General features: G+C 37.2%; 1 protein-coding gene across 1 annotated transcript in view; it reads left to right on the top strand.

Annotated features, from left to right (window-relative positions):
• CACNA2D1 (calcium voltage-gated channel auxiliary subunit alpha2delta 1) overlaps positions 1 to 27,824 on the top strand; it is a 408,675-nt gene that overhangs the window by 212,222 nt on the left and 168,629 nt on the right. Inside the window, exon 5 of the mRNA XM_045288646.1 lies at positions 7,990 to 8,031. Within this exon, the coding sequence (XP_045144581.1) occupies positions 7,990 to 8,031 (42 nt within the window). The remainder of the gene's footprint in view (positions 1 to 7,989; positions 8,032 to 27,824) is intronic.

The following is a 27,824-nucleotide window of genomic DNA, read 5'->3' as shown; positions in this document are numbered from 1 at the left end:
GGGGGAAATTCTCAATATCTTGCTCCCCTGCCCATGATGATTTGCTTCTCTAACTGTTGATGCATATATTTTCTAAGATAATGTTAGAGAAAGGTGCTAAGTTAAAAGAAAAAATGTGTGTGTTTAAGCTAAACAGTCTGAATCTTGCCAAGAAAGAATCATTAACATAAACTCTTTTTAATAAAGAGTTTCCTAATGTTGAGTGAAATGCCTTCATCTCTGGAGCTGAAACGTGATAAAATAACAATAGCAACGAAAGAATAAAAGAGAATGATAGTGGTAGAAAATATAGTTGCCTAAAATTGGCAGACTGGGTCATGTGCAGAGTGGATAGCCAAGGAAAAAGAATTTGTGAATTGGACAGGGAGTTCATCTCTCCTTGGGTTCGGATGTGTCCTGCATCTCAGTTGTCAGCTATAAAATCCTAATTTTCATTTTCAATATTTCAGTCTTATCCCTGGCAGCATGTGGAAGCTTTATATTTATGTTTCAGATTTTTAACATAAACTATTCATCAGAGACCAGCTTTTATAGGAAAGTGGCATGGAAGGACTGTCACTCACAATATACATTTTTAAGATGGAGTGGTCTGTTTTGTCCAAACTTAATTCTTGACTACCAATACACTGGGATCTAAAGTAATTTATCTCTCAACTTGCTAGATGCTTTAAATTTCAGGAGATGGCTATATCATATTAGCAGGAGCTATTTGGGTAAATTTGTTTCAAGGAGATAATAAATAACTAAACAACTTAGTTAAAAATCAGCAACAAGACCATTTGTTTTTGTCATCTGGTGCTGTTGAAATTATGGAAAACAGTTCTCTGAAGGTTTAACGAATCCATAAATCTTTAGGATCCCTGCTGACACTATGATTAAGTGTTTGGCTGCTGATCAAAAAGGTAGTCGTTCGAACCAGCCCGTGGCTTTGCGGAGGAAAGACTCTCATCTGCTCCTGTCAGAGTGACAATCTAGAAAATCCTAGAGGGCACTTCTGGCCTCTGCCCCCAGGGTCATGACGAGTTGAAAATTGGCTACATGGAACCCTACAACTGCAGCAATACATGCAGTTTGAGGCTGTTGCTGGCTTTATCTCAGCACACTGCACACTTCAACGTACTGAAAACCTCTATATTTAGTGTGAAATGCATCAATAGATGATATTATTAAGTACTTTACTTGCAAACTTACCCACAAGCCCCCAAAAGTTTAAAAAACCCAAATACCAGTAAATCAGTTCAGTCGTTTGTTCCTGTCACAATGCGCTCTCGCTTTAGTCACGAGAGTGAATGACATCGGTGTAACTTTCCGGGAAGGAAATGCGAGCAAGGAATTCAACCGATACTTTTTCTTCTCGTCCTTTCATTTTTGCACCCAACGCTATTGCTTTTGTTGTAATATCTCCTCTCCTACATTTGTTTTCCTGTCACAGAGCTCATGTCAATCAGATTTCATGTCGGTGAGAACCCAAGAGCAAGAAGTCGGGCTTCTCAACTGTTCCGCGCATTTCGGCGTTTCAGGCGTTTGCAGATTGGCTCTGGTGCAGAAGGATATAGATCAGCATAACTCTGCACACACATATATACACAGTTATATGTAATATATATCCAAAAATGTGATAGGAACAAAATGAACTACTGCTTCATATAATTATGATTTTTCTCAAATTTATAGTCAAAAGTGGCCCTGTGCCAAATGATTCTCAAACTGCCTAACCCAAAATCACAGTTAAACAAACCATTGCAATTCACTGAACAAACATATGATTAATTCTTAGGATTTTGTCTTTGCGTGGCTATATAAATTAAGTGCTCTCTGAATGTTCTATTTCCATTTATTTAAATACCATATTACCAAAGAGATGGGCTTGCAGATTAAATGGGAAATGAGAATTCCCCCAAATTCTGATACATAGTATGAATGAGAATCCCCCAAATTCTGATACATTGTATGAATGAGAATTCCCTCAAATTCTGATACATTGTATGAATGAGAATTCCCCCAAATTCTGATACATTGTATGAATGAGAATTCCCTCAAATTCTGATACATTGTATGAATGAGAATCCCTCCAAATTCTGATACATTGTATGAATGAGAATTCCCCCAAATTCCGATACATTGTATGAATGAGAATCCCCCCAAATTATGATACATTGTATGAATGAGAATCCCCCCCAAATTCCGATACATTGTATGAATGAGAATTCCCCCAAATTCCGATACATTGTATGAATGAGAATTCCCCCAAATTCTGATACATTGTATGAATGAGAATCCCCCCCAAATTCTGATACATTGTATGTATGAGAATTTCCCCAAATTCTGATGCATTGTATCAATTTTTCCATATTAAATATGTTCCATGGGACTTCTCTAAAATAAGGGGAGAATGAAGTGTGTGTGTGTGTGTGTATACACACTTATATATTATTAATACCAAATTTGGGGCTCTGGAAAAATAATACAGTAGTAAAAATCAAGGTAAAATATATCTCCTAAATCCAAAGAAACATTACATTTATTGGTGATGAAATTTAGATGAGAAACTAAGATGGAAGACTGTGAATACAATCCACTGAACTTTTTCACTAACACCTGTGTTCTCTTAGATAAACAGTTATTGAGAAACAACTCATAACATTTTAAATAAAAAATTCCCACTTTCTAGAAGGAATGAAGAGGTTGGCATGCAGAAAAGATTTATACCTAATTTAATTTTTCAGTTTGATTAAAGAAAAGAAATATGTCTTTGGAATTACATTTCATCCAAAATTCAGAAAGCTTTGCTCAAGTACAGATGCTTTAAATAGATTTTAGAATGCATATATCTAACAATAGTTTTAGGAACAATTTATAACTTTCTGAAAGAGACTAAGTGATAGGGCTTTGTATAAAATATATTACAATGAAGAGCAAAATAGTAGGAATCCTTAAATAAGTATAGATTTCTCTATTTTATTCAAATTTTTAGTGAAAGCACATTTTATCTTAATGAAATAGTAGTATTCAGTTTCTGTTAAAAGTTACATTTCTTTATCATAAACCATGTATAATTCTAGCTATACACATTGCACTATAGTTGATCAGCATCTATTATTTTACATAGAGTGGACATGTATATATTTCACTTTCTTTTTTCTATCTTGGCATATTAGTATATATATATATATATTTAATAAATGTCTGTTGAAAATAATGATACTGAACTACTTAACATTTAATGTGTTTTCATCTTGTTTTCTACAAATTCCAATTCTGAAAATATAATCACAGGATAGCAGAAATAAACTCTCACATAAATTTAAACTTAATCAGTGTTGTAACTTTTAAAGTAATACACATTATAAATGGAAAATTGACTCCTAAGTACAAGTTACAGAGTAGTAAACTAGATCAATAAACTAATAATTAGATTTGGGTCTCAGGTGGATTAAGAAGGTTCTCTTGCTTTCTGGTTTTGCATTTTCTCTCTGTTACAAAGCTATTGCTATAAAAACATTTCAGAAACTGGACCATTTTTCTATGTTAAAGCTTTCATGCTACCTGATTCTCTTTTTAATGGTAATTTTAATTGTTCTATTTCAAGTGGTAATTCTAGCAGTTCTAAGGGGATTTCTACGCCATTAAGGAGTTACAGTTCTTTACCGTGTCCGGAAGGGTAGCTTTGGCACCAGTAATCATCCTTCTGGTATTCTTTGCTCTCAGTAGGATACACCTGACATCACCAAGGCCTTCACTGTGACCCATGTCCTCCTTCTGAATCTGGTCTGAAACTCTGGCAACTCCCTGTTAGTCCATTGCTGCAACCGCTGTTGGATGATCTTAAGCAAAATCTTACTTGAATGTGATAATAAAGATATTGTTCTATAATGTGCACATTCTGTTGGTCACCTTGCTTTGGAATGGGTACACATAGGTATCTTGTCCAGGCATTTGGCCAAGTAGCTGTCTTCTGAATTTCCTGGCATACACAAGTGCATGCTATCACCTTGTTGAAACAGTTCCATGGCATTCCATCAATTCCTAGAGCCTTGTTTTTTATTTTTGGCTAATGCCAAAAGTGAAGCTTGGACCTATTACTGCAATATCATTGTTTCTTGCTCATCTGTTACCTACTGAAATGGTGGAAAGGCTATTAATACTTTTTGGTACAGTGACTCTATTTTTCCATCTTTTCCCCCAACTTTCCTCTAGTTCTTTAATGCCCCCCACCCCACTATCATGACCCCAAATCTGCCTTACAAGTCTGGCTAGACCAGAGCATGTACATGGGTACAGATAAGTGCTGGAAACACAGGGAATCCGGGACAGATAAACTCCTCCGGACCAATATTGATAGTAGGGATACCAGGAGGGGAAGGTGAAGGTGAAGGTGGTGATAGAATCGGGGAACCAATTGCAAAGATCTATCTATAACCCCCTCCCAGGGGGATGGACAACAGAAAAGTGGGTGAAGGGAGACATTGATCAATGTAAGACTTGAAAAAATAATAATTTATAAATTATCAAGGGTTCATGGAGGAGGAGTGGGGAGAACATTAAAAAAATGAGAAACTGACACCAAGGGCTCAAGTAGAAAGAAACTGTTTTGAAAATGATGATGACAACAAATGTACAAATGTGCTTGATACAATGGATAAATGGATGGATGGATTGTGATGAGTTGTACAATCCGCCAATAAAATGATTTATATGGTTTTTTATCCTCTTTTGATAATTCCCATATCATTCAATGTTTGGTGTATAGAATCTTAAAACACTGCAACTGAACACACGAGGCTTGATGTTTTTGTTTGTTTTAATCCTTTCAGTTTAAAATGTGCTGAGCATGTTCTTTTTGTTTTTTTAACTCTAGGTTTTGGAACCTCCCATAATATCATTTTATTTTGTGTTCTCAATCTGCCCTTTGAAACTGTCTGCTCATCTCTGATTTTATAATTTCTTACGTTTGCAGTAGCTTCTCTATGATTAAGAACAAGTTTCAAAGTCTCTTCAGACATTCACTTTGATCTCCTTTTTCTTCATGTCTTTTAAAAGACATTTTACTCTCTTCATGGATGATGTTCCTGATGGATCAGGTCTTTAGTGTTCAATGCGGAAAATCTGTTCTTGAGATATTCAGGTGTGTCTTACTCAAGGTTGTATTTTGGCTCTTGTGGGCTTGTTTTGACTTTCTTCAACTTTAACCTGACTTCACAAATAAGCAATTGGTACTTGTTCCACTGTCAGTCGCTGGCCTGGTTTTAGCTGCTGATATTGATCATCTCCATTTCCTCTCTCTACAGATGTTGACACTTTGATTTCTGTGTATTCAATCTGGGGAAATCCACATAATTCATTTGCTGTTTGTGATGTTGAATAAAGGTATTTGGGATGAAGACGCCATTGGTTTTGCAAAATTCTTTCATTTGATATCCAGCTTCATTTCTGTCACCATGACCATCTTTCCCAACTACTTTTCCTCCCTATTTGTTTCCCACGTTTGCCTTTCAATAATTATCAATGAATCTTGATTGCATATTTGATCAATATTGGACTGAAGACTTTGGTAGAATTCTTCAATTGCACCATCACCCACTTTAGCACTTGGTGCATAAATTTCACAATAGTTATATTGGTTGTATTTTCTTGAGTGTAAATAAATGAAATTCTATCACAGAAAGCATGCAATTCAAGATAGATCTTAAAATGTCCTTTTTGATGATGAATCCTATGCAATTTCTTTTGATTTTGTCATTCCCAAATGGTAAGCCACATATTTTTCTGACTCACAGTCCATTTCAACTCACTGACACCCAGAATGTGATCTTTATCTGTGGTCGATGGGGGTGCCAGCCCTCCCCCACTAATCACAGGTTCAGTAGGCACAATTGTACGGTTGAGATATATAAATATTATATTAAAGTCATCGAGAGCATGAGAGATAGAAGAGAGAGATTGAAATAATGGAGTCAGACACATTTCATGGTAGCAATACTCACCTCAGCCCCCTTGGTGGTCCACGTGGAGAGGGGGAAGGGAACAGGGGAGAAGAGGGAGCCAAAGAGAGGTCAAGGTAAGTTCTAAGAGAGCTCTATTGCTAACCCAGGCTTATATACCTTTGGGAGTATACAAGCCCCCTAATTACAGGTAAAGACATACGTCACAGGAAGGGGTTGCGCTATAGGTTATACAGCAATGAGAGGGGGACAATCTAGGGGTATACATGCAATAGGAAGAGGAGGGATTGGGGGTATGCATGTGACAAGATGGGCAGACCCTAAAGTCAGGATGGCAGCTAACTTTGGATGTTTGATCTTTCTCTGGATCTCCATAGGAACTATTATCAGTATGGTGTAAACCCCATCTACAGTAACCAAGCCTTAGCCCATTGTCCCCAGCAGCTGGGAGTAGCCCCAACCGGAGGTGGGGCGAGACAACAGCCTGGCAGCTGATTGCCTCCAGGGAAATAACTTTTATCATTAGCTGCAAGCAGTGTCCTCAGTCTAACATATTTGGGGGAAACGGCTTGGGAGAAATCTTTCTGTTTCCCACATTTATCCATTCCATTTCTTTTTTGATGACATAATATTCCTAGATTCATATTTTGCACATTCCAAGTTAGCTGACTTTGCAGCAGTTTGTTCTTGCCTTGAATTGTGCTCTCACTAGAAAATGAAGATCCCATAGGCGTTACGCCCACAGGCTTTAGTCAGTTCAACTCACTGTGGTCAACTCTACTTGGTGAAAGCAGCTCTTCTTCCTCAGTCACATTCAAATGCTTCCCGCCTGAGGGGCCATCCTCTGGCACTGTCTTTGACAGGGCTCTGCTTCTCTTCATTAGGCCAGGCCTTCAGTATCTTACAGTGCTTCCATGCCGTGCATAGGTTTTCATCAGCGAAGTCTTTCCAAATGGGCAGTCTGTTCCTTCTTAGTATTCTGTGCTTACTCTAGAAGCTCTGCTGAAACCTGTTCACTTTGGGCGAGCTTGCTGGCCTTTCAAATAACAAGTGACGTAGCTTCAGGTCTCCCAGCACCATGCAAGCCACCACCGCATGACAAACTGACAGACAAGAGGTGGGCAAATTGACTATAACTGTAGTTAATTCAGGCAATGAATGTGCAAATGTGCTTTACACAATTGATGTTTGTATGGATTGTGATAAGAGCTGTATGAGCCCCTAATAAAACGATTAAAAAAAAAAAACCAAAACACTGGTCAATTCATGAGAAGAAAAATAAAATGGAAATGAATATAAGAAGATTAGTTTTTTACAGTGCATGGAACTATAAAGTTATAGATTATAGGAATTTTAAACATTGCCAGTCATGATATGTATCCCTATTTTCCCCTCTGTAACACCATGCACATCTATAATTTATATTTATGGCATATTTTGGCAATATTGATAACTAGCTGACTTGCCCAAGTATAGTTTTTCTTGCTATTGGTCTTGGAATATGTGATCATGAGTATGTTGGATAATCTGATCTTTTTATTTTCCCAAATTCACCCTCCTAATCTCTTATCTCTATATACACTCATTTCTTCAAGAATAATTTCAACAATGGGAAATATGTATATTTATATTTAAATCATGATTTTCATGAACTCCTAGTTAATTGGCCAGCATACACACTCATTGCATTATCCTATATGTAAATTATTTAATAGCTTAGATAATTTTATTACTTATGTACAGTGTGCCTTCATACCTTTTTTTCCCTTGAAAAAAATATTCTCAGACTATAAAAATATTCTCAGAAAAAAATATTGTCACCCAGTGTAAGATATACTTTTCTAATATTTCACTTAATGTTTTATGAAAAAATGCATATTAGTATGCCTGTGTAGATATTTGTAGAAACTTATAAGAGTAAATGCAAAAAAATTGTAAAAATAAGATTAGCAAGGGTTGATTAGTTTCAAATAGCTAAAATATGTTAAACATTTAAAAATCTTTTTACTCAGTTGAATTAAGCACTTTTTGTCTCCTTTCTTTATAGAGCAATGAAGTTGTCTACTACAACGCAAAAGATGACCTTGATGTGAGTATTGAAAGTTTTACATTAAATTCCAACATCAGCCTGGTAGTTAGAGGTAGGTTGGTTTTATAGAACCAAATGAGCTAGAAAAAAATTAGTGTTTTTTTTAATAGAAAGACTTAATTACATAAGAACTAAAAAGGCAGAACACGTGATTCATGATTTAAAAAAATTTTTTTTTGCTGGTGTGGTTTTTTAACAATTTAATTATTGCTATCTTCCTAAGAAGGAATACCCTGCATTTCTTTGCCTCCGAGCCATCACTTGCTTAGATAATGTCAGAAATGTTAAAGATCGCTGGAGATTGGATCCCCTCCTCATTTGCCACCTGGCTCCTGTGACCAGTTTCACTACATATATCTGCACAACCAGAGAGGAACATTAATTTCATAGGTTATGTGAATGATTTGAAAGCGCTACAGCTTTTACTACCTGACAACCCTTTGAGACATAGTAGTTGCTGAATATGCTTTGTAAATGAATGAATCTTATGTCCGTCTAAAATTGTGTTAGGATATGGCTTATTTAGCTGTAGTTCCAAGATTACTAAATTTCTATAAACAACGGAGTGATGTTTGGATTACAGTAAAATCTATGGAATTCAGAGCGTGTGTAAGACAGACACCTGTCAGAGAAGAAAAATGCTGGTCTTTTCTTCCATCAGGAGACCAGTAGTAAGTGTGAAACTGAGCCCTGCCAGAGGTAAACCAGTGCAGAGATCCAGGAAAGCGAGGCAGTCCCGTAGAGTTTTGCTCACATAGATCTCACAGACTTAGTTAGGAGAGAGAGATTTGCATAATTGTAAGATGAAGATTGAGCTTATTACTTAAAAAAAGAAAAAAAAAAGAAAAAAATACCCCCGAAACAAAACTAAAGCACATTTTTATATAGTTGACCTTGTTTGGAATCTGCAAATCTAATGTGATTTGTTACCCACACGTTGTTGAAGCGCCTCTAAAAATAACTGTTCCTATTCCATTTTATAGGTTATCCTTGCAGATATTTAACACACACACACACACACACACACACACACAGGTGAAAAGAAAAAAAATGCAAAAAACAAGTAGTGCCAAAGGTGGGAGAAAAAAACAATTAGTGAATTTGTCTTAAATATCACAGCTCCCTAGATTAGTATTAATATTACTTCCTCTGTTTCTAAATAGTATATTGACCACTAACTGCCTGTACTCTAAGCACTTTACACTCATAGCTTTATTTCACCAATAAAAGGAACACTGTGAGGTAGGCTTTGTTGTTTCCAATCCCTAGATTAAAAATATATATATATTTTCCTTCCTCGTCAAAAGTGCTTTTGCCAAACCAATTCCTCTTAGGATGAGTGTATGCATAAGTTAAATGATGTAGGAAAGCCTCTTATGGATAAACTCCAACCACACACAAAAAGTTGATAGTTTATTAAGTAGTATTAGATGAATATTTTGCAGAAGAGACTATTGAGACTCACTATTAGAATTAATATTAAAAAATCACACGGTAATGTTAAGAATACTTGTTAAAGGTTCCACCAATATACCAACAAAAGCCCATTACTCTCGCTCTCTCTTACAAGTATGTTAGCCTTTGGCTCAATTTTTCAAGTTTTTTTAAAGTCCCCAATAACATTTATCTATGTCCTCGATGTGCTGCTAAGTGATCAAACTATGACAGTCGTTTCTTATCTTGTGAAATAGTTGTTTAACTTTTTTCTGTTTTGAGTTGATGTAACACCATTCAATTAGTTCTTCCTCTACATTAGACATTTCTTTTTTTTAACTTATCTAACTAACAATGTAATAAACATATCTGTGCTAGACTATTTTTCTAATTCTGATTTATATTTAGGATAATAACAGTTTAAATTGATATTTATATAAATACAAAATTATTGCAAATCTCACCCTAGGTATGAAATATAAAATGAATTTATCAAATATAGCCAGACTTTCTGGATTTGGAATATATCATGTATAGTTTTTGAGAATTGGTAAAGAACTTTAAAATAATTCCTATATGTCACTAATTTTTTTAATCAGGGAAACTGGAAAATGCTTTAGTTATTATTATACTTTTGCTCTTATAAGGCTTGAGACATTCAACGAAAATGAAACATGTCTTCATTAGTGTGTTAAGTTGGCCTTTACCGTAGTAAAAGTGGTCAAAACAAGATCAGAATTGTTTTGTCTCTCATGCAACATTCTGTGTAGGACTGATATGGGAACTCGGTTATCCAGGACACGAATACTTTCCTCAGCACAGTTTTTCCATGTTTTGGCCTATGGTTGGCAGTCCAGCATTCCCCATGGTTTTGCATTTTAAGCAACAGGAAAGAGGCAGGGGCAGTAGAGTACTTTCCTTTACAGTCGTGTCCTTTACAGTCGTGTCCCAGAAGTTGGCACCCATCATTTTCTTGGCACCTGTTCGCTACAAGTAAGTGAAGCAACTGAGTGGTATTTTCCCCTTCCTAGACAGGTACACAGCGGGATTCCACTACTAAAAAGAATTGGCAAAAATATTAATTGGGAAATAGTCGGTAATTTCTGCACGTGTCTTCAGTTTGCTCTTACAACATGTTAAAACTAGCAGTAACACTCCACCTACTCTTCTGAGTGGTGTCTTTTATTTAATTGTAGTCAAATTCAGAAGTTCAAAGCAAAAGGAAAAAATCCTTTATTGTAGTAAAACTGTTATTTAATCATATGCTGCACTGAGCATTATTTAGACTATCTGAACCATATTTTTAAATTCCTACTCACATTATTTTGGACAGTAGAAATATTTACTGTTTTACAATCAGAGAAGCCTAGGATTTATAAGTAAATTTTGCACTTTGATATTTTAATTTAGGGTTTTCAGTGGTTACATGTTTGTTTGTTTTTTAATTTGTGACTATCTGATAAAATTGGATTTTGACCACTAATGAACTTCACTCATCTTCACCTAAGACCAGCTTTATACCTGGATGTCATTGACTGCTATACCCACAACTGTATACCTAGAGTACTTGATATGTTTTTATATGCCACGTTTGCAAATGACAGTCATGCCATCTCATTGCATGGTGGAACTGGCGCATCATCAGTGTCCTTTCCCTGGGTTTTCTAAATTAATTTAGCCTGGTATTTTAATTTTTGAAACCCACAAAGCAATATTTAGTACTAAAAGCTGAGTATATAGCGAGTGTATAATATGATTTTACCTTTTAATTGACCAAAATCTAATATCTAATGTAGTAAATAGCACTCATAGCATTAGCTATGAAGACATTACCAACTATTTTGTCTCAATATCTTTGAATAGTAATATTCCAGAGCTAAGCAATGTTCCTCTTTTAAATGTTATGCCTCTTGGAGGAGATGAAAATATTGTAAACCCTGAGCATGTGCCATAATTATCATTTCTTTTATCCCAGCTCTGCCTTCGGAAGTGATTATTTGTGTTTCCATGCCTATGCATAGTGGAGGAGTTGGCATTTTCCTCTAATCGGCCAACACTCTTGCATCAGTCAGTTCCTTTGCATCTGCATGACAATCATCGATTTTGTATACTGTTCTTAAATATTTTCTTAAAGGCAGTGGGGATAATCGCATATTTTATTTCTATGATTCTAAATTATCCATATACATTTCATCATAACATACACCGTCACTGTATAACCACTCCCAAACATTGTATCAGCGAAAGTAAGGCGGGAAGTTGGATTATATGAAGAAGAATACTGCATTGGGATTGGAGGGAGGCTTATTAACAACCTTCAATATGCAGATGACATAACCTTGCTTGCTGAAAGTGAGGAGGACTTGAAACACTTGCTGATTAAGATTGAGAGTTGCAGCCTTCAGTTTGGATTAATGTAAAGAAGACCAGAACCCTCACAAATGGACCAGTAAGTAACATCATCATAAAGGGAGGAAAGACTGCAGTTGTCAAGGATTTCATCTGGCTTGGATCCACAATCAATGCTCATGGAAGCAGCGGTCAAGAGATCAAACTGCGTGTTGTATTGGGAAAATCTGCTGCTGCAAAAGATCGTTTTAGAGTGTTGAAAAGTGGGGAAGTTACTTTAAGGACTCAGGTAGGCCTGTCCCAAGTCAGGGTGTTTTCAAGTGCCTCCTGTTCATGGGAAAGTTGGGCTCTGAATAAGAAAGCCCTAAGAAGAGTTGATGTAGTTGCATTGTGGTGCCAGTGAAGAATATAGATAGTACCGTGGATTGCAGAAGGACAAACAAATCTGCCATGGAAGGAAGTGTGGCCAGAGTGCTCCTTAAAGGCAAGGATGGTGAGACTTCATCTCAAGGACTTGGGGCAGACATAGTCTCAGTAGACTCCAGTCCCCGAGGAATGACATCGTACTGGGAAAGTACAAGGACAGCAAGAAAAGAGGAAGCCCCGGGAGCAGGATTGACAGAGTGGTTGCCGTCCTGGGCTCCAGCATGGGGACAATTGAGAGATGACGTACGACCAGCAGTGCTTTGGTCAGTGGTGCTTAGGGTTGCGAGGGATGGAACTGCCTTGATGGCACCTACCAAGAGCACAAAGTTACGAATTTGATAGAAACAAGGACAGAAACTGAGTTTTCTGCAATCCTGGGACCAGATAGTTCTTTCTTCAGTTATATGATATAGAATGTAGTTAATGGACGCAACAATGAAAAATCTAGTCGTAGTATAGTAGAAAACCTAGTAGTAGAGTCTCAGAGAAAGATTTCTTTGTGAAATAGTGCTACTAAAAATAACAAAAATATAAATAAATGTATGTTTAGTATTCACAATGAAATAGGTGATTATGAAATGTAGATGAGATAGTTTATTATGCCAACCTGGCTGATACACACATTTGGGATTAATTGAAGGGCGGAGACATAAATGGCTCCGTGAGCCTCACCTCTCTTGTCTCTTGCTCTTTGATCATCGGACCAGTGGGTGGCTGCCTTAGTTTGTTCTGTGCCTCAATTTGCAAGCTACACTACCTGTGGGAAACCTAACCCATGGGCTGTGTCGCTGTAATTTGATGTTCCTTCAAGACCTGCTTCGCCACACCATTGGAACTTACATCTCTTGAGCTGGGGACTATCAGACGAGACTAGCCTGCCATCTGGCTAACTGTTGGTAACCTGCTTTGCTGTGCCCGGATAGCCTGCATTGCTCTACAGAGGACTACCTGGTGGGCCTGAAGACTTGAAGGACTGCCAACTGTCTCACAGAGTGAGTTGCACTGAGCCATTTGTACTGCTTTATAATTTAACTGTTTATTTCTTGCGTTATATAGCTGTCTATCTGTATAAATATATATAAAATTATTAGCCATCTGGTTTTGTCTCACTAGAGAACCCTGTCTAACACAGTGGACGTCAATAAAATAAAATGATCAAAATAAGAAATGCTCAGTACCACTCACTTGCCCATCAGAAGGACTAACACATCTGACAATGTCAATGATCAATCATGACGCAAGAGAAAAATTGAGAAATAGTTAAATATGAATTCCCTAACATTATGTCAAAAATATAACAATTATGGTGGAAAAAGCACAGATGCATATCATAAATTGGACATCCCTAAATATCAAACCAGTGCTTATGGATTAGCTTTTACCAATTAGAGATGTAATGAAGAAAAGTTTCCGGTCAGCAATGAAATCTTTCGGAAGGACTACAGGGCTTGAGGCAAGAAGTTTTAAAATGAAGAACATTTATATCAAAATATTGCACAAGGACCTCCAAGAGGAGATTTCTAATAGGCTGCTAAATACATTTATTTCTGTTGCTTAGGAGAGCGGTCTGGAATAAGTTTTATGTTTGGTTTATAAGTGAAAATTGAAAACAAATGGCTGAAATTGCCTCAGCAAGTGTGAGACTACATATGTATCAAGGCCAGATTTAAACTACAAGCTATCTTTTAGTGCATTTACACAATGTTCAAAGAAAATAAATGTAATGCATTTGGATGTAGCATGTTTACCAGATTGTTGATCTCGTAGTACTTCCTATTGTCCTTTATCCCATCCTGCTTCAAACCCCTGTAGAACCAGGAAGTAATGAACTTGTCATGAATAGTCCACCCATGGTCATGGGGGGGAAAATAACTCTATTAAAGGAGAAAATTGACAGGACACTGACATTTAAGAAAAGTAGAGACAGAATATGTTGTGTGGAATAGATGGAGATAAAGAAAAAGTAGCTATAATAAATGAATCATAAAAAGAATTCTGGTCCTTAGGCTGCTGATAATTACAACAAATGTCTGTGAATTTTGTAAGTGTTGGATTCTGGAGTACATTTGATATTACCTAATTTTTACGTGGTTTTTTTTAAGTAGATTAAACTGGTATAGTACCACGATCAGATTTGTATCTAAATAGCATAGTCAAGTACAGTCTATTAATTTTGCTCACTGCAAAGATGACACATGCCCTCGCTTAAAGATAAAACAAGCATTTAAAGGTTATAGATAATCCCTTTGGAGTGTAACCGCTATAGTAGCCATATCTGAATTAGTAGCTTATGGGGCCTATCGGGTTGTAAACTCATCAAGGAACAGGTTGTTAGAAAATTTCCCAAGGACATTTTATAATGTGCATGATCTCCTCCTTAAACCAGTGCTATTTATATTCTCCTTGTGAATACCAAGCAAATGCTCAGGTTTAGCTAGGCAGTGGCTTAAATATGGGATGGAATGAACACCTCCCCAAGATTGTGTAATACGTTATTTGAAAGTATGGCTGAAGTCATTGAAAGAATTTTCTTCTTGAAACTGAAAATACAAGCTTAACTAAGCTGAATGATTGGTGAGCCACAATCCTCAGGGAAGTCCCTCAGTCCTGTGTTATTGTTAGTAGCCCTTTAGTTGGCGCGCGCTCCTGGAGACCCCATGTACGACAGGAGCACCCCTGCCTGATCCTGGGCCCTCCCCACAATTATTTGTATGCTTGAGTCCGTTGTTCCACCCACTATGTATTTTGAGTGTTCTCCAGCTCACCAGACTTACTGTTCAGCATTAGTGGAGACACAATTTTGTTGGAATCCATGGGGTTTTCATTGTCTAACTTGGAAGTAGATGACCAGTCTTTCTTTTCAGCTTATTGTAGTCTGCTAACTTTGCTGAAGCCCACCTGGTAGTGTATGGGCGGCTTTCCTGGTATTTGGAATATTGGAGGGATATCTTCTACTATCATAACTAAACCAAAGTCATCCCTGTACTCTGATGAGAAATCGACAGAGGAGTTGTGGATAAGCCACACAGACTTTTTGGAAATTTATGACTGTGGCTAATACAGTTGTTAATGTTAACATCCATTCTTTCAATGATCTTACTGGATGCTCTACAATCTTTCACTCAAATCCTCACTCTTGTTTAAAAAGAATTTCAGTATGAAGTCCTCACTTCATATAGATGGGCTAGGCAACTTGGAGCACAATACTTGCAGAATACTATCTTACATTGTAGTATTTGCATGCAGGGATGATCTTATTAAATTTTAGCACCTTGAGGTAAGAGTCTTATTCCATTTATATGTTCTACAGAAAACAGTAATTGTTAAGATTGTATTTGGTAAATTATGTGGGTGGTTGGGTCTTACAGGACTCATATTCCTTAGGTAGTATTTATGACAAAGCGTTTTTACTTTATAAAATAAAATTCCCAGGAGAAACCCGTCAGAACCCCTGGTAGACCTGAAAATGTTTACTTTGTTTCTAGTTCATATAGAAGCAGAATTAAGGGATGTAATGGCGAAGTCGATTTTGGCATGGAAGGACCCTGTGTCTCCAGTCCTCTCCTACCCTTCATCGCACATCGGTCCTCTCCATAGTCTTGAGAACTAAGCTAACAACAAAACATCCAATATTACTCCACAACAACATTTTTATTTACTCGTTTGTTCCTCAATTTGGGGAAGGAGTAGGAGGATTGAAATCTTTGACTGCAACAACTGCACATGCTAGAGCATTCCGCTGCTGTGTTCTCTTGACTGTCGTGTGACGTCTACGAAATAGACAGTGATCTAGAACTGCCTCACCCAGGGTCCACATCTGGCGTATTTGTGGGAGCAGCTCCGAGAGCTGCTGGTGGATATGAACGACTCTCCGTTTTAATGAGCAATCAAGTGCTCAACCCCTGCAGCCTCAGGGACCCTTCATGACAGTCTTGGGATATTTAATTCTGACTTCGAGCAGATATAAAGCTGGAAGGAATCTCTATGAAATTTAAAGGCAGGCTTATTTTATTACGCTATCAAACTAAAATTCTATTTGATTCTCTATGACATTGGAATCAATAATATATTTGCGATTTTATGTCAAAAGTATAATTTCCAGACCCTCATGCTTGGCAAACCAGAGGGGCGGCAAAAAAGAGGCAGGCTACATCCAGGTGGATGGACACTGTGGCTGCAACAATGGCTCAAACATAGCTACACTGGGAGGCCGTGGTGTGCATGGGGTCACTCTGAGTCAGCACTGAGGCCACGGCACCTAAAAGTAAACCCCAGATCTAACTCATTGGCATCGAGTCAGTACTGACTCACAGTCAGCCCTTGTGGCTTCCCGAGACCATACCTGTGTATGGGAGCAGAAAGCCCGGTCTTTCTCCCTTGGATCTGATGCTAGTCTCAAACTGCCTGCATATTGATCACATCACCACACTGAACCACTACACTCCCTGGGCGCCTACATAAAAACACCACAGCAGAATATGAAGAAACAACTCCCAGGACAACACATTTAGGATTGATTTGAAGTGATGTTAGCTCCAAATGAAGAAGCATTTTTGTGTTTGTGTAATGCTAACAATAAAGCAAGAATATTGAAATATGTTTCAGTTCATTATTATAATCTATCCTTGGCAAGGGAGGGACTGCTGGTGCAAACATTGTCTGTGGAGTGTCGCATTCAGGTTCTCCTTAGATTTAAAATTTGCTGAATGCCGTTAGTGCAGGGTTTTGGAGATATCTGCCCCAATAAGATCCTTAAATTTCCTGAAGATCGCCGAAGCAAATTCCCCAGAAAGCTCCAGTTGTTCCAGCAAGCTGCTCGATTTTCCTAATTCCCAAAGTAAGCAAAAAGAAAGCAGATCATTACAAACCCTTATTAACTTAATTCTAAGATCTATGCTTCTGACTAAACTGCAAATAAGTTTAACCCCAAATCTTCAGGTCAATAAATCAAGTTGATTTATTTGCTACACTTTCCTTTATTGATCATGTTAAAAATCTGACCTGTCTGAGACATTTGATTAGTCTACTGAAGTTTCTTGTACATTTATGCTGTTATTTATTTTTCTTATATCAGAATCTCAACAACATTAAAATCAATTCCAACATGTTTTTCATTAGAAATAAATAAACCTGAGACTGAAATTAGAAGGTGGGGATATATATCTAATCAATTTGTCAAACAGTGACTAAACATTTTCAAATTATTAATGAAATAACAATGTCTAAGCTTATTTATTAATTTTTAAAACATCTTATAGCATCTTTTTTATTCTGGTTTAACACATAACCCAATTAGGTGATGCAAAAGTGATAGAACAGGGCACTGTGGGTTAGGTGCTGGCTTGCTGAACGAAAGTTTGGCGGTACAAGTCTGCTAGCCACTCCACGGGAGAAAGGTGAGGCTGTCTGCTCCTGTAAAGATTTACAGTCTCAGGAATCCTATTAGCCAGAGTTGACTCACTGTCCGAGGGTATATAATAATTTGCTTGCTTTTTTTCTTCTTGTGTATCTACAATAGTTTAATATTTTAAATGTAGAAGTTTAATTTGAGTTTACAACAGTTATTAACATGCTATAGACACGTTTCTGGAACAGAGAAGAGTCTGTCTGCTCCAACAGAGTTTTAAACTCTCACAAGCCCAGGGAGTAGTTCTGCTCCGTTCTACTGGGTTGCTATGAGTTGGAATTGACTTGGTAGCAATGGGAAAGAAATTATATACTAGGCAATAATTGTTTGTTTGTTTTTTATAAATAGGATGGTATTTAAAGTACCTAATAATCCTTTGAAGACGATGGTATTTTTTCATATTTACAGGGAAGTAAATTATAGTGACGTTAAGTGACCCGTCCGCCGTCTCTCGTTTGGTATTTGAAAGCGAATGGACGAGAACAAGGGGATGTATGATGTAGTCCACAGTGGGAGGTAGAGCAGGCTGCTCGCCTGCCTTTGCAGTAGCCACCCATGGTGAACTTTGAGGCCTTTGCAGGGGAGCTTTATGAATCAAGATTTATAATTTAGATTTTTGGAGACAGATTTGATTTAAATTTTTAATTTATTACAGCTCACCATTATTCAGTCCACTTAAAAATTTTGGATGTACTTTATCAATTTCATCATCGGCAATTGATCAGTAATATTGTACAAGTAGAAGACTATACATTCTTCATAATTAAAAGATCATTCGACCTGAAATCATAAATTTCAACTGTTGGGAGCCCATGTAAATACAGTGATGTATACCATGGCTACTTAATGGAATACATTCATTCTTCATAGATTATAAACACTGGAGGGCTCATAGGAAAAGATTGTAAATATATACAGTGATTCCTCTGTTATCTAACTCAAATTCATTTCAAATTCGTGTTCAAACGCCAAAAAGTTTGAGAACTGAACATGTTTTTCCCATAAGAAATAATGGAAAACCAAATAATTGGTTCTAAGCCCCCAAATTATAATTAAAAATTCATTCTTCCAAGATTTTAAATCATTAGGGAGGCTTTTAGCCTTCCTGCATATCGTCTCCAAAAATGATAATATCGACTTAGTAGCCATGTTGTATTCAGCAGCCAAATCAGACAAGCAGCAACTTGACAAATTTTGCAATGATTTCTTTCTTTACTGAGGTTCTCATAGTTTTCCATTTTTATGACAACTTTTTTCAAATTACCCTCCATAATCACCCCATGTCCTTCGAGGAAACCTATCAAGTTTAGCACTTTATTATCTAAAAAAAAAAATCCATCTCCTTCTTTCTGAGTTGTGCTTTTTACTTTCAATTAAACTGATCCAGCAGATGCCCTGCTATGGAATTTTCTTTGACAACATCCTAACAAGATTAAGACAAGTGGATTACTGAGGGAACTTTTCTGCGGCCATCTGCTCATCGCAGAGACGTGCTTAAATATGTTTCATTTGGGATGAACTCATGATTGCTTGAACTGGATGTCAGAGAGCCACACTTTGTGACTTGTCCTCTTGTATATTATGCATGGCCCATGGGTGCCACAAATAATCAAGCACTTAACTACTGGCCAGAAGCGGGAAGGTCCACACTCACTCAGAGGCCCCTCAGAAGACAGGCCTGGTTAATCTACTACTCTATGCACATGGCTTTGCCATGAGTTGGATTTAGTTTGGCAACAACTAATAACAAGAACACATATGTGCAAAGGAGCCCTGGTTATGAGTTGGGTCTCTTACTGCAGAGGCAACATTCCCCCCATCGGCTGGAAGACCAATTGGCCCATTACTCTTTTAACTTGTATTGAGATTGAATGGCTAGCGCTGAGACTGGAAGAGCCGTCTCGGCCACTGTCCTTGGTCAAGCGAGTCTTCTTCATTAGAATTTATTCTTCAATCATAAATTTATCACAGGGATTTAGAAAATCCACTAGTTTACACAAGATGGGCTAGTCAAACCAAAAAAGGTAATGTGTAGTATAAACTACAAAGAGTAAAACAGCACTTTGGAAGATACTGTATAAATGAGGAAGCCGCTTTTAACCCTTCCATGACCTGGGTTTCCCACTCTCTTTATGTTAACAGCAGTGTAATAGGTATCTTGACACCAGCTTCCTCGGTGTTAGTGAGAATGATAGTCCTAATAGATGTAACAAATATTAGAGACATTTAATTCTTTGTCCTTATTTCATTTGCTACAAAAATAGATAAAACTATCACATGCCATTTTCCCCTCACTCCAAAATAAACTCTTTAAGGTGATTGGCTAAGAGATGGTGTATCCATTTTATGTTGGTTCTCACTTGTGAAAATGGTCTACATTGTCACTTGAGATAAGGAACTGAGAGAATAAGCACTGTGCAATTAAAGAGGAAAATCCCCCAAAGATTTTAAGCCACGTTCATCTCATCGCGTTCCCCATTTCACCAGCCACTACCCTCACACTGAATTTACTTCAGTTGACTGGCAATGGAGAGAAGCATGCTCACTAATTGAAATATGAATTCTTAGAAAGAATTTTAATCACAGGGGACTCTGGTCTACTCATTATCCCAGCTGTGTATAGCTTGCATGTCCAGGCTAATGCTTGGCCTATGGACACACACACACACACACACATGCAGGTGGGAAGGTGGTAATAGAAAATAATAGCCTTTAAAATTCACAGATTAGAATTTTCAGAGCTTGAAGATTTCAAATTTTCAGATTAAGGAGAAGCCATACTGATCTTGGCTTTCTCGGTCTCTAAATAAATGGCATATGAGGAAATAATACACAAAAAACCTCAATGCCTTCGAGTTGACTTCCTGCTCATAGCAACACCTGCACGTGTGCAGTCGCAAGGCTGTAAATCTTTATGGCAGGCGGAAGCCTCATCTTTCTCCTGTGGAGCAGCTGGTGTTTTCAAGCTTCTGACCTTCAGGTTAGCAGCCAATCTGTAAGTCATTGTGCCCTCCAGAAACAATAGAGCTAGAGTTGGAACCAGAGTCCGGTCTGCGGACTCTGTCCATGTTACCACAGCACTCCCATATGTGTGTTCGTATGTACTACTGTAATATAAAGGCACAAGCCTGGGAACCAAGATCCTGAGACTCAAGTTTACTTATCTCATCAACAGATACTATTAACATGGCAAGCAGTTTTATATTATATGCTATGCACTGAACATTATCAATAAACCTCTTAGACTCATGTAGCTTATATGTAATGTGTATGCTAGCATTCATAATGCAAATTAAAATTTAGATGATTATTGTTTTGGATTATTACTTTTAAGATAAAAAGCTTTCAATATTCTATGGATTATACCTTAAATGCACCGTCAGGATCTCCAGAGGTGGGGGTGGGGTGGGGGCATTAAAATGAGAACTGAAGATTGTCAGGGAAAGGATGCAAAGCAATCAGTAGGCACCAGGTGTACACCTCGTGATTCACACCCTCCAGTGCTCCATGGGAGACAGGTGAGGCGATTGTGCTCCCCTAAAGACCTGTAGCCTCAGCAATCCTGTAGCGTTGCTGTGAGTCAGATTCACATTGAAGGCAGTGGGTTTAAGCACTTACTCATAAAGAACTAAGTACAGATTACATCATAACATAAACCACAGTTCATCACTAGCTGACCAAGAAGCAACACCAACATAAATAGAGAAGATGTTGAAATGGAAAAGAATTTTGTCATGCTTGGATCCACCATCAATGCCCACGGAAGCAGCAGTGAAGAAATCAAATGATAGATTGCATTGAGGGAATTTGCCGCAAAGGAACTCTTAAAGTGTTCAGAATCAAAGCTATCATGTGGAGGGCTAAGGCTCACCTAACGGAAGCCATGGCAGTTTTAGTCACCCCCGATGCATGAGAAAGCTGGATTTAAAAGAAGGCAGACTGAAGAAGCTCTGGTGCCTTTGAATGATGATGCTGGCGGAGAATGTTAGGTGCGTAATGAACTGCCAGAAGAAGAAATGTGCCTTAGCTGAAGTTTAGCCAGAATGCTTCATGTTCATACTTTGAATAAATAACCATGAAGGACCAGTCCGTGAGAGGGAATGCATGCTTCTTAAAGTACAGGGTTAGCAGAAAAGAGGAACACCTTCAGCTAGGGAGGTTGATAACTGTGTTTGCAACAGTGGATTCAAACACTGAGTGGTTATGCGGATAGCACAGGACCTGGCAGGGTGTCAATTATACGTAGGGTTACTATGATTTAGAACGGACTCTGTGGCAGCTAATTACAACAACAGCCCTCATTAACCACTATAAAAGCTTATTTAAATAATGTGTATTTGTTAATTTAAAGTTAACTTTTTATATTATTACAGCAATCTGTGTCTAATTTCAATTTAACATAGTTCTGATCTGTGTTTTCATAGTCACATGGCTTTTTCCTTGATTTGGGAAACAAGGATTTCTCTCAAGCTGTCTCCCCCAAATAAATATATGCCAAACTTAGCTGCTTGAGAATGACTGTACACTTGGAGGTCATCAAGAGTAGATCAGGGGTCATTCTCCCTAAGAGCTATCGGCCATCTAGACCAAGCAGACACCACTGTTTATCCCATAACAGGTAGGGCCCACTCCCTTCTGATAAGGATAGTAGTTGTCTGTTTCCTTGTAGGAGACACCAGAGAGGTCAAACCCGACCAAGGATGATCAACTTTAGGTTGACATCATGACTCTAGGGTCCGCCCATCTTGTCACATGTATACCCCTAGACCTCCCCATTCCTATGGGCACACCCCTAGCTCATCCCCTTCCTGTCACGCTTGTGCCTATCATAGATCCCCTTCCTACAATGTGTATGCCTATTGCACTGCCCCTTCCTGTGACGTGTGATTCTGTAATCATGTCCCCCCTAATGAGATATAACGCTTGGTAAGCAATAAAGAGAAAGCTCTCCTCGGTCCCCGTGGCATGGGAGCTCTCCCCGGTTCTGGGGTCTGGGGGCTCTCTCCTGCTTTTGTGGCTGGGCTCCCCCTACGTGGACCATTAAGTGGGGCTGAGTTGAGCATGCTACCATGAATTGTGTCTGACTCCATTATTTGACTCTTTTATCTCTCATGCTCTATGACTTTACTATAATCTTTACTTATTATCGCTGTACAATTGTGCCTACAGGACCTGTGATGCTTTGTGGGGGACCCCCTCTCTCCTTAACCTCAGAACTTGAATTCTGTAATATTTAGAAAAATTTTAAAAATATATATTTTTGCTTTAATGCCATTAAAATATTAAACTTTTTTTGCTTTTGCATTACTTTTGCATAGTTTTCACTGCTCCTACTCCATTATGTTTACAAAGTTATCTTCTCTTATAGTCCTTTCTTCATTCTTTTTAATGTGTAATAATTAGTAGGAGAAGGATATCTGAAGACATAACTAATTATCTCTTGAATTTTCCTTTGGTCATTAACATTTTAAATTTACTTTTCATGTGAATTTTAAGCTATATTTGTCTTAGTATATTAATTAAATAACCTCTGAAGAAAGTCAGATTTTTTCCAGAATGTAAATGTAAGAAGTTGGAATATTTTAATTCCCAAAGGACAAGGTAAATTTTGTGATTTAGTTTTAGAGGTTCTTAAGTATTCTTCAAATATATTCGGATTATCTATGTTCACATTTTTATGACAGTAATATAGGTATTTAATAAATTTATAATCATAGTGTTGCTGTATCATCTTGCTGCTGTGATAACTTAGTAAAACAGAAGTGAGAATACTGCTATTTTAATCTCAATATAGAATGTATTGCATGTCATCCAGCTCATGTTTATTTTCTAAATCTCAGTATCCATCTCATACATGTATGAATCATGCCATCTTCAAGTAACATAGAATGACTTAAAATATTGAAGTCAGAAGATGCATCAATATCTTACAATTATTTTGTAAGCAGTACAACATGACCCAAGCTGAGCCTTAGAACATGAGCAAAATAATTGTGACCAGGTGAACCTTAGCCCTTTTGTATGGTAACAGAAACCACATGGGTTTTTCTACACTGTCCTATTAGATTAAATGTATTATTACAGATATTAATTGTAAAAGTGTTGGAGATTAACAAGTTAAAACTTTGTCTCCCTGGAATGCTCATTGTAGCTTCCTAACTTGAAATGTGGTAAAGCTTGTGTGCTGCGTATCATATTGAATGGCCTCGGCACCATCAGCCTACACCTTTGTCTCCCAGTGACATAGTCTATTATTTAAGAAAGGACTAAGATGAATAGTTTGAGAAATGTGCTTGTCATGTTTTTTAATGTTTTTTATCAAATACATTTGAAAACATTTTACAATTGATCAACTCTGTTTCTCTGCACATATTTATAAAGGGTTTACTGGTGGAAACTTTAGAAGACCCACTTAGTGGTGGAAATGAAAGATATACCTATTTTTTTCCTTTAATGTGGTCTTCAATGCAAGAGAATTTTAAATAACAGAGAAGGTTTATTTTAAAAATTGAATGAACAAATCAGACAATGTTTATTAAGTGAATTTTCACCAAAATCTCAATTGTTTTGTCTGTTACTATATCTCAATTATACTACACGTCATAATACATTAAATAAATATATGGCTATACTTACACTCGAAACAATAATTGCATGGTTAAAGGTAATAAAGGAATTTTTAAAAGAGATTTTTATAAAACTAATGGGATCAACAGTATTATTTTTGTTTAATGTATTTAGCAACTCTGACTTCAGTTATGTCTTAGTACATGATATTACACATTAAGGCATCTACTCATTTAAAGCTATCTCTAAAACCTGGTTCAAGAACCTCCTTAAGTACCAGGTCATTTATGACCCATAGGAACCCTATAGGGCAGAGTTGAACTGCCCCTGGGGCTTCCAGGACTATACATTTGTAAGGGAGCAGGAAGCCTCAGCTTTCTCCTGTGGAGCCAATGGTGGTTAGGAACTGTTGACTGTAAGGTTAGCAACTAATGCGTAAACCATTATGCCACCAGAGCTCCTTAAAAATCTCCGTGAAATATATTTTAGAAAACATTTTTTTATCTTAGTAAAACCCTAAAAAGATTTTAATGTTTTTAAAAAGTAAAAGCTTTTTTTTTCTGGATATAAATATCTGGACACCTGTAATTGGAAAATAAAACAAGTGAGCTTTGACCACTGTGGAATACATGGACTACAACACAATTTAGTCACTCATTAATACTCTTATAATCAATCCTTGTTTCCGTGAGAGGAACTGATCTAAATATTATTTTATCCTTACTTTAAGAAATTGATAGGTAAGGATCATAGTTTAAGAGTTTTGGTGACACAATGGCTAGAGAAACTTGGACTGGTCACTGACAGGTCAGTGGCGTGAACCCACCTGACAGCCTGTGGGGACACGGGCTTCTTAAGGACTTTATGGCCTTGGGCACCTCTAGAGCCGTTCTCTCCTCTCCGACTAGATTACTCAGTGTCAGATTAGATGGTGGCAATGAGCTTGATTCTCCCAGTTAAGGCTCCCTTCAAAACTCCAGGGCTCAGTCACACACAGGTGTCTGGGCTCCTGCATTATTGTCTCTGATTCATCAGATCTGGGACAAGGCTTACAAACTGGCATTAAAATAGATAGTTGAGACTGATACTACCTCTCCAGTCACATTTTGAGAACTATGCTTTTAAAATTAACAGTTGAGACTTTTCACCAATTGGGAGCACTTGCAGGTGCTAAGAACTGCCCCATCATTCATTATTTGGAGTCATCTGTACATTCAGGCTGTTAATTCGGGTAATTAATGTACCCTCTTATTTAAGTCAATAATGCACAAGAATAGAAACGGAGTGTGAATTTTAAAATGTGTTAAATTTCACTGTTTAACTCCAGAATACAAATAAGCATTATCACTTTCATCTTTTTCATTTATTAACCGTTCAAGATAGATGTGTTATGTAAAACAATTTAAGTGTTCTATTGTCCTATAATTTTCTATCCCTAGTTATCTTTTTTCAGTCTCTCCTTACTTCTCTTCCTGTCACATCTAACATATTTTAGAAAAGACTATTAATGTTTACTGCATGTAGGTATATTACCAAATTTTAGCTTTTCAGCATAAGATTGTTTTGTCATTTTGCATACTAAATTTGTTCATGGAGAGTAATTAGATATTCATGGAGAGTAATTAGATATTCATGACTTTTGTACAAATAAAAGTGTCAGCTGTTTTAAATAATTTTGTCAAAGACAAATATTGCAGCCCCAACCAGACGTGCTCCTGTGTGTACATGTACACACACATACAGAAAGTCACATCCAACCTAACCCACGAAGCCCTCTGATCATACTTCAGGCATGTGAACAGCCCTCTTCTCAGACAAAGAGCGTTGTGAAGTCCATTAAGCAGATGTAGTTAGGTCAAAATGTAATATTTCATCATTTGATCTCACTTTGGACCCATTTTCAATTCTGTTTCAGTTTTGTTTGTTTTCTTAAAGCGAAGGGGAAATGCATGTGGATCAAGCCCCTGTGACTCTCCTCTCCCTGACCAGGGACCATGTGAATGGCCTTGCTAACATGCAGACTGCAATGGAAAGTGGATTGTTGCAGATGCAGTTAGGTTAAAAATTAGCACCATCTTATTTGGTCTCCTTTATGATTCATTTAAATGGTTTACTTTTTAACATTTTCTGCTTTCTTTTCAATTGAGGTCTTTAAATCTGTTTTACTTTATGATTCTTGTTAATTTGGGGTTTGTTTGTTTTGGGATTTTTTTTTCTTTTTTAATATTTTTCTTTATATGAGATCCAGGATAGGTAAATCTATAGAGACAGTAACTACAATAATGGTTCCTTAGGGGTATGACAGGGAGGTTGCAGAGAAATGGGGAGCTAATATGGATTAAAAAAATGAAGAAAATGTTTTTAAACAGATTAAGGAGATGATTTTTCAGCCCTTCATGATGTGATTGAACTATTGAATTATATCATGTGAATTATAAGCCAATAAAAAGAGAAAACAAAACAAAAATTCACTACCATCTAGTCAATGCCGAGTCATAGCCACCCTACAGGATAGGCTAGAACTGCCCCTGTGAGTTTCCACGACTGTGAAGGTCACGGGCGTAGAAACCCTAGTCTTCCTCTCCAGGAGCAGCTGGATGTTGCAATTTCAGAACTTAGGATCACAGCCCACGCTTTCTTGTGTCTAACTAGTGTGCTTTTGTCCCGTTCTTTCCGTCTTCTCATAGATGTGCTAGTCGGTCAGTCCCATTGCAGGTGTTGCCTATCACAGGCATCACTGAAGTGTGATGCCAAAGTCCTCGAAGGTTAGAATGTGTTTTCTATATTAGTTTGGCAGAGGTTTGCCTTGGAACATGGAAATCATTCATCTTTGTAGGAAAGGGGTTAAGACAGAGTTCTGAATTTAGCCCAAGTATTTTTATTTAGTGAAGAAATAAACAATTGTATTTTCATTGAAAAGAAGGTTTAAGTAAACAGAAAAAAGTAACATACACATTCATTTTGGATAAATGGTGTATAATGTTAATTTCCTTCTGGGGAGGCCAGTAAGGTAATTTGGCATTAAAGGCAGATTTAGAGTAGATGGAAAATAAACCTTCAACCTTAAACTTCTGTGGGATTTTCTTGAATCATTATTGATTGGGAGATATCACTTGAAGTTAAGGTATAATTAGAGTTACAATAGATCTTTCCTGGTGGACTTTTGTTTTCTAACATGAAATCTGAGGCACAGAACATGTGCAGAAAGCAAGGAACATGACCTAAGAGTCATCCTTCATTGTTGCCTTTCTGTAGTTGTTAATAATTAGTTGTCACACCGAGAATTATACTCTTGGTGTGTATAATACAAATTTAATAGCACAAAAATTTATTTCCAGGGATCGTTTTAATTCAATTATATTTAAAGGCCTGTACACTGTTTTTGCAATATACGTGGTAAGTATTCCATCTGTGAAAATTCCGTTCACTCATAATGATCCTGTATAACTTTAATGTTGCAGAAATTAGGAGCCAAGATAGATTATCATGTGAATTATATGAGGAAATAACGTGGATGATAATAACTGGATAGAAATTTGGGGATCTGAAGTCAAAAAGTATTTGATAAGCGAAGATGTAATTATCACAATAATTGTTAGCATGAGTTGTA

Source organism: Echinops telfairi, unplaced genomic scaffold (genome assembly GCF_000313985.2).
Source record: "Echinops telfairi isolate 266 unplaced genomic scaffold, ASM31398v2 ScPeMD7_23;HRSCAF=83, whole genome shotgun sequence".
NCBI lineage: Eukaryota > Metazoa > Chordata > Mammalia > Afrosoricida > Tenrecidae > Echinops > Echinops telfairi.
Note: the sequence above shows the minus strand (reverse complement) of the source record. Positions and strands in the feature narration are given on the sequence as shown.